Source organism: Pygocentrus nattereri, chromosome 14 (assembly GCF_015220715.1).
Source record: "Pygocentrus nattereri isolate fPygNat1 chromosome 14, fPygNat1.pri, whole genome shotgun sequence".
NCBI classification, from domain to species: domain Eukaryota; kingdom Metazoa; phylum Chordata; class Actinopteri; order Characiformes; family Serrasalmidae; genus Pygocentrus; species Pygocentrus nattereri.
This window is the reverse complement of record NC_051224.1, coordinates 19,592,871-19,606,563: the sequence shown is the minus strand read 5'-3', so window position 1 is coordinate 19,606,563 and position 13,693 is coordinate 19,592,871. Positions and strand designations below refer to the sequence as shown.

The window sequence follows — 13,693 nt, the reverse complement described above, 5'->3', positions numbered from 1 at the left end:
GGCACAACTTTTTGAGAAGGGCTGAGCACTTACTTTGAGGAGAAAACGTGGGAATGATTTAGCCTTCAGACACATTGTGTCACAAACTCTTATTTTTAAAATGTTGGACACACTAAATTTTAGACTTTTATCAGTTCTATTTATCCATATTCACCTAACTGCGCTGAATAGTCCTATAAATTAAGCAGGCATTTCCACTGTACAGAGTGTAGAGGTCAATAAAGGGCAAGACATCCTGCACCTGAGGGACACAACACTCCTGGTAATAGATTACTTGAATATATACACCGTTCAGGCATAACATGACCTCTTCCTTGTTTCTACACTCACTGTCCATTTTATCAGCTCCACTTACTGTATAGATGCACTTTGTAGGTCTACAATTACAGACTGTAGTCCATCTGTTTCTCTGCATGCTTCGTTAGCCCCCTTTTACCCTGTTCTTTAGTGATCAGGACCCCCACAGACCCTCACAGAGCAGGTACTATTTTGGTGGTGGATCATTCTCAGCACTGCAGTGCATTTCTGTGATGGCAAAAAATAATATGTACTGAATGGCTGTTTTGATTGGACATGAAATAACCATAGGGTGGTCATGGTCTCTGACTTCATGTTTCTACTTGAGAAAGTACAAAAGCACTTGTTTCTAAAAGGTACTAAAGTATCAAAAGAGTAAAAGTACTGTGCGTTATTATAGTAATTAACCTTTTTCATGTTTGCAGCCACACAAGTCTCAGTAATATTTAATAAAAACAAAATAAAATAGGTATAAACAAGGTTTACCTGTAACAATACTGAAAAGCAAGTATTCAAATGGAAATTTCAACAGATGACACTTGAGGAAGAGAGCGTGTGACTGACATGCCAAATGGCCAATCACATCCAATTTAGCTGGAAAAACAAAACTTTGTTTCGCAGCAGAATGACAAGAACAGTGCACAGACGTGTGTGTAGACAGGCAGGCAGACTGCCAATCAGGATGCAACTGACAGAATCCCAATAGTCAGCTGTGTGTGCTAAAATTCACAGATGTTACTTTTCCATGTGGATGGAGCGTCTAAGGTTGAGAGTAGTTTTCGATCTTCACAGACAATATTTCTCCACCACCACAGTCCACATAAAAGATGTGAAAGGTTTATTCCACTTACAACTAGCAATGAAAGTGATGTGCAATCACAAAAAATAAAGAAAGAGAAAGAAAGAAAACAGGACACATATTGAAAATTTTGGCATGAGCTTTTATTATTTTTATAGATTTTTTATAGGCTTTTCTTTTTAAATCGGACTTTCATTTTTTCCCCCGTTTATTTTTGACCGTTTAATGTTTATTTTTTTCCTATTGGTAATGAAGAAGACTTTATCAGGTAGGTTAGCATTCACCTTCAAACATTCATACCTTTAGTAGTATAATGTTTTAAGTCTCAGTTTTTCTTTAAACTGTTCAATTATTACAGTTTATTATTTTTTTTCTCTTTACATGTTTCAAAAATATAAAAGGTAAATAATAAACATTCCATTGAAATATATTTTATACAGTTCTGTTGGTTTTTTTTTTCTTTTTGTATTGACATTAAAACTGTGTCCAGCATCGGTCTTAATAGCATAAACCATCCATTGATTTAGTAACCATCTTCTTTTCTCTGTTCTCTCTTTGTCTTATTTTGTTTTATTAGATGGTCATTTGGTGTAAGGGTCAGATTATCAGGCCGGGCCGCTAAAAATGATGTTACCAACTGCAATGGCATAGATAGTTTAGGTGCGGAGGAATGGAAGTGAACTCTCCCAATATAAATAATCCAAAAATGACACTTTAACAACTTCAGAATCACAAAAGAATCAAAAATTGCAGAGCAATGCCAACCTTAAAGTGCAATGTCTCATATTTGTGTGTGTATGTGTGTGTGTGGATTCCTAAGTGAGCGACAGACAGAGGGTCCAGGAGAAAAAGATGGTTACCTCATTCTGACCATTCACAAGTTAAAGTCTTCTTTTTTTAATCCCATGCATGCAGTATATTTCAACTTCAAACAATATGATAGAAAAACACAAGAACAAGGGATGCAAAAGAGCTTCTTTCTCAAAAATAGAGAAGGACAAGGAGCAGAGGGACATAGAGAGAGAGAGGGGGGGGTGAAGAGAGATGCATACAGGTAAGAGAGAAAGAGTGAAGACTGATTCTGGCTTTGTTCTAATCCTCTCTGATATGTTCTGATATTTGGGTTTCAAGTAAAAGTTACGCGAGTGTTGAGCTGTCATTCATCTTGGGGGGGTGGTGTGGTCTCACTCTGCACCTCCAAAACATTAAACACGATCTGCAGAAGAACCAGACAGCTCGGTCTGACCGCCACACACGTACGAGAACAAACACATGTACACTCACTCAAAGCTTGACTCGTCGACATGGCTCAATGCCGCAAAGAAATATTCGTAGATACAATCTCTCAGGCACGCTGGATATTCCCACTTATTGTGAATGAGATGGAAAAGGACAGCAGGGTGGGATCGCACCTAATTATTGCTCCGACTGAATGGCGTCAACGAAAATTGGTCTTTTGTCCACAGGATGACCTTCCTAAGAAGCACTCGCCACAACGGTGGACAACAAATTGCTCTATAAGAAGCGATCCCTGTATCACTTCTTGGTTCTCAGGTCAGTTTCAGGAAATGTCTGATGACCTTTTAGCTATGCACTTCAATGTTTTAAAAGCATGAGTTTTGATCATCCTCTCTGGTTCCTCTGCCACCTTCCTGCATGTAGCAAGAGGGAGAATGAAAGTGGGAGGCCTATAAAAGGCCTGAAGAACAGAGGAGGAGAGAAAATAGCTAAACGGTGGACTCCTGCTCAGCTGCCCCCAGCGTTCCAGGCTCTGCTGACCTACTGCTTTGTTTAAGGAGCAGCAACGGCCTCTCTGGTTTGTGAAGCCCTTTTTGGATTGACCTAGAGGTTCTTCTTGCCTATCCAAACCACAGGGATGTAGTTGCCTGTGTTCTGAACTTTATCTGCCCCTCAGTCGGACCACTCAAATGCACAACCATAAGCTAACTGGCCTGAGTATGCTGCCTGTGTGAGTGACATGTCTTGCAACAGTCTTGCATAGGTTCAGTTTTTACTCAAGTTCCCATCCAGGCCTAGTCCTGTTGACGCATAGAGATGAAAAGCATGCATCAGTTCTTGAAGTCAAACCTCAAAACACTGATTTAGACCTACATGGTTGTGTTCCTGTGGTACAACAATAAAAGCTGGAGTGAGACTCCAGTGACTTTCATTCTTTGACCTATTGAGCCACATATATTGAATAAGCAGTATCCATTACACATGATCCATCCCCCTCTGGGAGGATCTTGGCATCAAACCAAGGAGCTGCTAAGGAAGACTTGAAAAGCACCTTCGTTTTTTCTTTCGACTCAATCCACTAAGGTGCATTTGAGAATTTAGTGACCATTCTTGCATGCGGACTGCTCTGAGTGCACCGATATGTTGGTAATTTACCTTATCAAACTAAGGAAGAGACAAATGAAAACAGCAATGCTAACTTCCAACTACATTTGGTTCAGAAGATCATATATAACCTCTATTTATGGGCCTGCCAAAAGCCTGATCTATGCGTTCAAAAAGCTTAAGCGATTAAGATCAACATGACTTAAAACTGGGTTTGGGTTAGTGATATTAAAATAGCATCGCTCTTACGCGCCAGCAGCTGCTACCATCTATGTTACTGTATTATTATACTGCTGCTATCCATGTGCTCTCCTGAGAACTCCTGGGTGTCTGCTTCACCATTTGTACTACCAATAGCTGAATGAAAAAGAAAAAAGAAACTGTGACTTATGGACAAACAAAACATTCAAAAGTCAATTTCCCCTGTGGCCTCACCACATACAGATAGAACACAATGATATACAGCCCAAACCAAGAAAGTACTAAACATCGTCTTCAAGATCTCAGATCTCCAGGATGAAGCAGCCACCCAAGACCCTCATGCACCACACCCATGAGCATTAGGCCTCCAGAGCAGTTGTGCTGCGACTGCTGACATCAGCAAAGACGCAGACTGGTCACAGGAGGATGTAACGTCCAGAGCGGACTGCAGGCGTCAGCAGGAGAACAAAGAGTCAGGAGAGCTGGAGCAGGCAGGAGTTATAGAGAAGAAACAACTGGAGTTGAAATGGAGATTAATCTCGCTGATCATCTAAGATTTCGTTTGGGGTATCTTACATCTAATAAAGCATAGTTCTGACTGTATCTGCAATCATATATATATATATTTTTTTTTTGTATTAAAAAAACAAAAAATATAGAACATCTTTTCTTTTTTAAATACATTTTTTCCCTAAATTTACTTGCATATAACATAAATCTGTATTGTTTCCCCATGATTTTGCTCTTTAGTAATTCCAAGCCCTCTTTTTTGGGGGATTTGGGGCTTGCAGAAGTTGAGTCATGCAGTTTAGTCATGCTGGTAAACAAAGTCAGAAAAATGCATTTTAAATTTTTCATTCTTTTTTTTCCTTTTCTTTAAAGTGTTTAGTTCAAAGTTCACCCTGCCTTCTTGAAAACCCCCTCCATCCTTCTGTAGGTTCCATGTTTGTTGCCCTGATGCAGAAAGCTTGTCCCGTCGACCCCAACAGGCCGCTGTTTTGCCCAGTGTTCCCTCTTCTGTACGACAGGAGCGGCCCTTTAGAAACATCTCAAGTTTCTCCATCCTAACTTTTGTGTTCTCTACTCTCCTCTCTCTGATTTTATTTATTTTATGTTGTATTTCGTTCATGCCATGCAGTTCATCTACAGAGGAGGAGAAACGCTGAGATGTGCAGGGACATTGGTGTGGGAAGAGAGGAAGAGAAAGAGCGAGAAGAAAGACTGGAAGAGAGGCTGAGGTTCTTTCCCATGTAGTGCTCGAAGTCACACGTCTGAGGGTCTGGAGACGTACTGAGCTCACCCCTCAGACAAGCTTTTTTTTTTAATGGAAGTTTATCTGTCCTTGTGTGCAGTGCAAGTGGAATCCAGGATGTCTGAGATGAAAGAGGAGGGTCCATCCAGGTGGACCACCATCATGCCAGCCACTTAACTATGGCCTTCTAAACAGCAAGTATGGGAATCTTTCCACGCAATTCTTTATCCAGAAAATTTTTGCAGCTGTACTGGCCTTAGCTTGCATGGTAAGCTTAGATGCGAAGGGAGCCAATGAGTCAACTTAAAAAAAACAAAAAAACAATAGGTTTCCTAGAGTGGTCCACTTAAAATCATCTTCTGCCCAGTTAAATCTCAGTCACAAAGGCTGGGCAGGTTTGCTGAAACGTAATGTGGAGTGATATTCATGCAGATAAGCACAGCTGGACTGAAACGACGATCCAGTTTGGAAGACTGTGTAAAGTCCCACATCCTCCGGGCATTAACACGGCTGTGCTTGGGTCGACCCAGTCCGAGGTAGCATCTATGAATGGAGAGCAATCTTGCTTTTTCATGAAGTCTTACGAGCACCACACTTATCTCCTTTTTCACTTCTTCTTTCTCTCTCTCTCTCTCTTTTCCCTGTGGGTTCTCTTGGTGACTCTGGAAGTGGCCTCTGGAGTTGCAATGCTGTGTGAGTGGGGACATTGGGGGGGGTCTTCTTTAGGGAGAAAGAAGTCAGTTCAGAAACTCAGCACTGTAGGAGACAGAGAAAGAAAGAGAGAGTAGGAAAATGGAGGAAACAGAAGTCAGAGAAAGGAAAGGAAATAATGAAACCCCACATTACTGAAGCCATTTAACTGTAAAAGCCAAAGTGGTGGTAAGCCAAGTACACTTTCCTATGAGCATATGAGCGCATGTTCACTCTTCACATGGACACAGCTGATTTCTGTAAGTGACAACGTCCAAAAACCAGGTGATACAATGTAAAACAAACCAAAACTATTCATGAGAGAGCCCACCTTAAAAGAATGGTTAGGTGAAAACTAATGTACAGAAATTTCCACTTGCACCTCAGATGTAGTCAGTCAGCTGGTGTCAAAATTTTGCTTCTTTCATTTAACGCTGGAGCTACAAGGCTAATAGTGGGTGACACCAGAAGTAAAAAATAGTCCCCCAAACCTTTTCTGTAAAAACATCCCCAGAACTCTCAACCTCTTAAACCACATCTTGGTCTTCAGTAAGGTCAAACAGACTTGCTGATGTGCTATAAACAGGAACAAAATCATTGTGTAGCCGAACACAGACGTTTTGAACAAGTGGTGAGCTGAATTACGGATGATGTCCACGATTTCTGTTTTTTTTTGTTTGTTTGTTTTGTTTACTCTTCAATATCACTGTTGTCGGAACAAAACTTCGTGTCTCCAGAATGGTAACTTTACAGGAGAAGGAAAAAACCTACTTGACTTTCAATGTAAGTCAATGGAGCCAGATGTTTTTTTTGGGCCATGTCTTTTGTCCCTTCATCATATATAATGTACAGAGGAGCAAGGGTTTTCAAATTATGTCAAAAACTGAAAAACGTCAAAAATGAAGATACAAGGTTTTGCTCCGACGACAGCGATAAGTTTATAAATATTATGAAGTTACACCTGAATATTGGAACTGTAGATATGTTTACAAATAGAAACAACAAAAAGTCATACATGTAATCTAGCGTCTACATGTCTGCATGACACGCATGCAAGTGAAGGGGAGTTGGATCTTGAAAGGACTAAAATGGCTACTCGTTATGCTTAATTATACAATGACATTTCATTCATTTTTATACTTCACAGTAAGCCATACTGAGCACTAAACCACAGACAGTCTAGGAGACCTTAATGAAAACCTAGATGTGGACTGAATGAATTGAATAGAGAACTTTTGGGGATTTATTCATGGAAAAGATTTGGGTGACTATTAGCTTCTAGTCTTTGTTAGCAATATTAGCCTCGTAACCCAAATTCTAAACTAAAGAAGCAAAATCTGGATACCAAACATGCCTTGGCGGATTGACTACACCTGGGTTTAGATTCAATTATTTAAATTCTCACCGAATCATTCCTTTAACATGCGCACAAAAAAGCGAAGGAAAAAAAAATAGAAAAAGCTTGTACTGTAAATGTTAGAAACACTCACAGAAGCCTGTTTAGCACACACACGGAAACACACACATGCGGTGAACTCAAAAAGTCTCACACACGTCTGTGTAGCACACACACACACACACACACACACACACACACACACACACACACACTCTCTAATGAGAGTCCCAGTCTTTGAAGGCCACAAGATCTGCTCGACAGAGGGGGGTTAACATCATTTTTTAATCCAAAAATTAGTGACAGATTGGCCAAATGATTGCCATCTTGCAGGACTAGGGGCCTCTAGGACTGACCAGAAGGAAGCAAACGGCTCAGTGAAGCCCCTTGACGCCGTCAACGAAAAGGGTGCGTCCCAAAATGACTCCCTATTCCCTATGAAGTGCCCTTGGTTTTTGGCTTTTGACTGAATGCAGAGCTTCTTGCTGCCCACAGCATAGGGAATAGAGAAACCAGTGCAGTGTTTGAGACACAGCGGGCGGAAAAAGAATGACACACAGCGAGGAATGTGAGTACAGCAGGAAAATAAATAAATAAATAAACAAACAAACACACAATTAAAGCGAAAGAACGAAACCCAAAAGATTCACACAAAACACGAAAGCACACGGTCGAGCACAGTACATGGAGACACAGAGCAGGGAACACGCACACGGAACACCAAACATACATCCTTACACTGAGAAGCGAGCAGCTTCCTTCCTTCCTTCCTCCTCTCTTTTTCTTTCCTTTCGTTTCTTTCTTCCCCAAACTGTCCTCCATTTCTCGAAGGGGGAGGAGAGGGTCTTTCTTCCTCTCTGTCGACAATCCTCTTTCAACACACACTCGTTTTCCCCACACATACAATCTGTCCGTCTGTCTTTCACTCTTTCATCTCGAGTCCTGTTTCCGCGTGCATGTGTGATGCTTGTAATCCACATCATAGTTCCAAGTTCTGACAAATCTTTCTTTTTTTTTATATTCTTATCCAGGACATTTGGAAGCAGTTGTATAGAGATTTGACAAATAAAAAAAATTAAAAAAAATCAATAAAATCAATAACACAAAAATAAAATAAAATGACTGTAGATCTGACTGTGAGGAAATGAAGATAGAATGGTCACAGAGGACGAGGAAATAAAAAGCACAAGGACACCATGGACAAAAGGAAGATCTGTTTTGGTGATGAGGACAAAAAAAATAAAAAATAAAAAATAAAAATAGATCACATTCATATTTCCAAGTGCACATGCTGAGACAGAAAACCCATCTTTTCTTTCATCGTTTCCTCCCTTTCTCTCACTCTCTCTCATTCTGAATGACATCTTTTTGGAAGACCCACGGAGAGAGAGAGAGATATACCTGAGTTGTGACAGGGGAGGAATATAGGTTGACAAGAGACAGAGAGGTGTATGGGTAATGGAGTTCAAACCCGGACTATGCTCCCTGTTTTGTTCGGTGTTCCTCTAAAGACTAAAGAGGTTCTGCACTGCAAAAATCCTTTTTTGAGTGAAATCATCCTACATTTAGTCAATATTACAAATATTTCTCATTGTGAGCAAATCAGAAGACTACGCAATGTTTTTTTGCTTGTTTTAAGTAATGCTGCCTTGTAGAATTACACCAATGGGAAACATCTTGAAAGCTGCTTTCAAGAAATAATGCAGGTAATTTAGCCTGTCAAGAATGAATGCAGATAATACTGCGTATTTCAAGGACAAATACAGATAATTTTGCTTGCTTCAAGAATTAATACAAGCAAGAATAAATGCAGATAAATTAGCTTTTTTCTGGAAATAATGCATATATCCTGGCTAGCTTCAAGAATGAACGCAGATAAGTTAGCTTTTTTTCCTGGAAAAAAATGCATGTAACCTGTTTTCAGAAAACATATCTGGCAATACAATCTCAACACTTTCACTGAATTAAATCACTTATGACACAGAAACTTAGAAACAGCCAGAAGAATCTTATAATATTCCCACAACAATCCCATAATAAGAAATATTAGATTTATTGACTACATTCGTGATTTCACCTGCCCTATATGGGCTCTATGTAGCGACCAGTTAGGCACATCGTTCTCTACTAGCAGCTACATAAACCAAACCCACAGCCGCAGCCCTCCTCTTTCCTGTGACGGGATGAAGAGTTGTTTCCTCCTGCTCCGCTTGGCCTAGCTCTACCCCTGGGAAATATAGCTACTATATGCATATAGAAAAAAATCACAAGATGCACAAGGATGCAGCACTAAGCATTCCAGTAGTATGCGAGGCAACATGCGCTGCTGAAGGCAGTAGTAGCATCATCGTTATCATTTACTCTCCCCCTCAGAACAGATTTAACTTCTAGCGGCAGCTACGATAGTGTCCTCTGGGTATTAGAGAACACGCGATAGACTGTTAGACATCTCTGGTAGTAAAGATCAGAGACTCCAATCTCAAACTGAGTGATTAAATGATCCTTAAGACAGTCTAAGTGACCTCAGGACAGGTAAACATTCAAGACAGGCAACCTCATCTTACTCCACTAAAGTGACCATTTAGCTGCTAATCTAAAATAGCATTTGCTACATCAATTTACCCCTCGTTAAATGCTACTAGTATCCAAAGAGGGGGAGCTGCCCCCCACTAACATGGATAAAAGATGAACCAGGTACGCACATGTAAATTCATCTCTTCCACGTACTGTAGAAAGAACAGAAGTGGGTGGGATGAAACAGGTGGAGGGATAACAGGAAACAATGATGAACAGTGAGACTGGAGAGAAGGGTGGAAAAGTTGGTGAGGAAGCAACCACTGTTACAGCAATTGGGGGTCGGGTGTTGGTTTGGGAAAGCATACGTGAAAGGAGGACGAGTGGAGTTTTCTGTTCTAGATTAGTTCACAGTTACAGCTTCTTTTTGCATATATCTGATAAGCACTGGGCTTTCAGAATAGTTCTCTGTGAAAAGATGAAAAAAAAGGAATAAATCATGAAATGATTACAAGACCACTGCGTACAAACAGAGAAAAAAAGGAAAATAAAACAGCTGTAAATGTTTACAGAATTAAATCATACCCCAATAAAACCTTTTTTAGCCCCAATAAAAACAAGCCCCCCCCTTTTTACAGTTACAATGGTCTCTGCCACCCAATAGCATCTTAGCATGCAGAACTAAGCCCCACCCCTTCAGCAGTTGAGTTAGATTGGTAACAAAACACCAATCTTGTTTTTTGTATGTTTGTTTTCAAAAAACCTCATACATGCAAATCAGTAATATGTATGTGCATATGAATATTCATACATCCATATGTACACACCCATATGAATATACACATACATAAAGCTTTAGATAAAATCAGTTTGCTTATCAAAACATACTTCTTAAGGATCATATAGACATTTTCCTTATTGCTCGCAAAGGGAAAAAACATGCAATCATGAAGTACAAAGTCATTCTTTAAAACTGTACACACATCATTGAGACCTGATGTAGGCCTGAGTTATCAGCCTCTTACGCAGAACGCACAAAGCAATGAAGGGGACGGGAACAGGAAGATGAAGTGGATGAGAAACAGAGAGGACTGATATGGGGAGTGAGCTCAACCGTAAGGGCAGGGATGTGATTGGCTACACTACTATGCATTTCCTTCTTTCATCGTTACTCTTTCTTTCTTCCCTCAATTTTTCCTCAACATTCTGAACTACTCTTAAATGGGAATTCCATTCATTTTTCAAATGTCTGCATGATGAAATGGTTGGCGTGTAAGCAAAGTCATTCAGCGTGGTGTGATGTAAAATGCTCTTGAGAAAATTCACAGTGGTAGTGATGGGAACCAGACGTCTGAGGAGTTTAATGACTCTAAGAGCTCCCTCACAGAAACCTAAATTTGCTATGAACACACTGCCTGATATCTGGAACATGGTTTTACACTAGTTTTGAGAAAGTTTTGGCCTAAACCATATTCGAATATACCTGTTCGAAGTGGAGAGGTACATGTAGATTGTTGTAATGTAAACAGTCCCCAAAGAAAACTTATTTTTTTAAGACTGACCACTATTTTATCATCAACATTACATATAAAACTCTAACTGACATTGTGACCCCCTGGTTCCTATCACCACCACTGTAAAGAAATCTGAGTCAATAGGCTTCTTCGCAATGAACCATCTCATATCAAACTGCTCTGGACCCAGTTTCCCAAAAGCTTTTTCGTGTTAGGATCTTAACTGTTCAGTGTGATGTTTGGAAAACTCTGAATTACTGTTTACATCTCAATAAGTTCTGTAGACATTTTGAAAAATGTGGAATACCCTTTTACTCTATCAGAAGTTCAAGAATGTGCATATCCTTCTAAAAGTACTTGCATTAAAAAAGAAACTACAAATGCACAGATGACAATTAAACATAAGGTTTGACCTGAATTGATTCTCAATTAGCTGGACACAACTGTTTAATTGATTCAGTAAGGGCCAGGACTGCTGTTTTTTTGGTTTTTATTGCTCAGTTGTCTTATTCTGGTGATCACAATGGTCTGAGTCCTTCACTGTAATAAGTCTGTGGTCCACCTGCATCACATACAGCTACATTGGGGCATTTCAAATGTGGATCTATGGCCTGAGTCAATGTTCAGTGCAGTGGGCCTTTGCCTTCGGTGACATTATAGTTCATGTATATACACTGTTATTCATTCCTGAAGCAGTACTTATACTCTCCATGTTTGTGCTTGGAGCGCAACAAAACAACTTTTTCACCCTCATTCCGCTCTCTGTTTCTTCGTTTATGACAGGGGAAAGGACTTAACGTAACAGGTTGGGACATGTGACAACGGTGAACGGAAAACAACATAAACCCTTCTCTATACATATTCTATCAGCGTAATGACTAAAATATTCATAAATACAAAAATAATCCAACAGGATGGCTTTGTAGACCTCAGTTCACATATGTAACAGTGGATAAGGTGACCAGAAATGGCATCAATGATTAACTAGAGCATATAAAAGGTTTCGGTTACATGATGACCAAAAAAATGTCTTTACAACCACAAAGTGAGTAATGCTACCGGCATCTACATTGTTCAATACATTTTCAGTATTGTCATTTCTTGTTATCTTCACATTCTTTTCAATGGATAAACAAAAACAAAAACAAAAACAAAAGCTTCGTAAGCTGCCATTACAGTGAAGGTTTCACTAAAGAGTGTGGACACAGTCTTGGATCTGAGCACCACAGTCACAGATGTGCAACAGATCAATGTGATCAAAATACATCTCTCTCTCTCTCTCTCTCTCTCTCTCTCTCACTCACTTTCCCTTCTTTTCTTTCACTTTTTTCTCTTTAAAATTGCATTTTCGGTAGATTTGCATTTAGCGATCCCCTCTTTTTTCCTTCTCCTACTGACCGCTGTCAGTCCAGCATCCATTCAACGTTCCCTCCTTTTTTTTATTGGAACAGGAAGATCAGCATCCAAGAGACAGAGCAGGTCAAAAGAAAAGGAAAAGGGAAGAAAGAACAGTGAAGGAAAGAAATAAAGGGGAAGAAGAATCAAGGAGGAAACTAAAAAGTGAACTCAAAATTTACTGCATTCAAATGATTAGAATCACAGTATCTAAGGGATGGATGGCCTTAATGAGGAGATGAACAATGATAACGACAAAGGGGAGGAGAATGAAGAGGAGGGTGAAAGGTCCAGCTTGACAGGCAACCCTAGAGGCCACTGTCCAGTTTAGCACAATGCCAGCGTGGCAAAGGAGGGAGGGGTACAACAGCTCATCTCCAGTCTTGATATGTCATATTTATGAGCATGACGCAAGAAGATTGTAGAGTAAGACGTTTCCTTCATGCACTAGTCTATAAAAGAGGGGAGGGGTCCTGAAGCAGTGCAGAAGGTCATAGGCCCTTGATAAGCTGATGGCTCCTCCTTTTTCTGGCTCTCTGTTTACATCACTGCCGTCACGTTTTTGTGGTGCTTGTGAAGAAGGGCCGATCCAAGTCTCAACGTAGTCTTGAAACAAAAGAGCTAAATAGCAGATTTACATGTATCTACCTGATATCCAATAAGGTCCTCTCAGAAACACAGAGATTTCAACCCAAAACCCACCCGTGTACCCCTATCTACAGTCCCTGTTGCCTAATATAAAAATAGTCAGCTTATTTCTTAATATAATGTTCATGTTTCACTTCGTTTTTTAGTAGTTTACATAGGATGAACTATTTATCTTCAAGGTATTTTAAGCGGCCAGTGCTAGCTTCTCTGATGCTGTCATAAGAGTCTGTATTGCACCAAAAACGATTTCAGCGTTTTCCAGTGTCCTCAAACTGATAATACTAATCATTGTAACAGTATCCACTGTAACCAAAAAAGGTTAGAAAATATATATGAGGCTGATACAGGAGTCCTGACTGACTCAATATATCAATGATATACAATGTGTACATGTCCTTGTGTTTCTGGGTGGTATAACCAAAAAAAAAAAAAAAAAAGAACTTACCAGTGAATTTACCAGTACACTAACAGGCTATTCTATATATCGTAGATGTTTATTTAGATGGGTAGACGAACATGTCTTTCTAGTGGTTAAAGGGGAAATTCCTTTAGTTGTTTATTTATGCACTACTTGCTTTTTCTTTGCAGTGAATTCTCGCATGCACTACAACTACTGAATGTTTTCTAAGGGCTGTGACTGCATC

At 39.8% G+C, this 13,693-nt stretch overlaps 1 protein-coding gene across 7 annotated transcripts in view; it reads right to left on the bottom strand.

Moving 5' to 3' along the window:
• Positions 1-1,541: 1,541 nt before the first annotated feature.
• Positions 1,542-13,693, bottom strand: part of kcnc3a (potassium voltage-gated channel, Shaw-related subfamily, member 3a) — a 109,883-nt gene continuing 97,731 nt past the window's right edge. For 3 of the 7 annotated variants that reach the window (XR_005131432.1, XR_005131436.1, XR_005131434.1), the window contains 2 exons: positions 7,717-12,438; positions 1,542-5,648 (listed from right to left, as the gene is read on the bottom strand). Coding sequence is in view for 1 of the 7 variants with exons in the window: in XM_017697482.2 (XP_017552971.1) it covers positions 5,635-5,648 (14 nt within the window). In the remaining 6 variants the exon portion in view is untranslated. The remainder of the gene's footprint in view (positions 5,649-7,716; positions 12,439-13,693) is intronic. The other 4 variants (XR_005131433.1, XR_005131435.1, XM_037544938.1 and 1 more) reach the window with 2 other exon arrangements.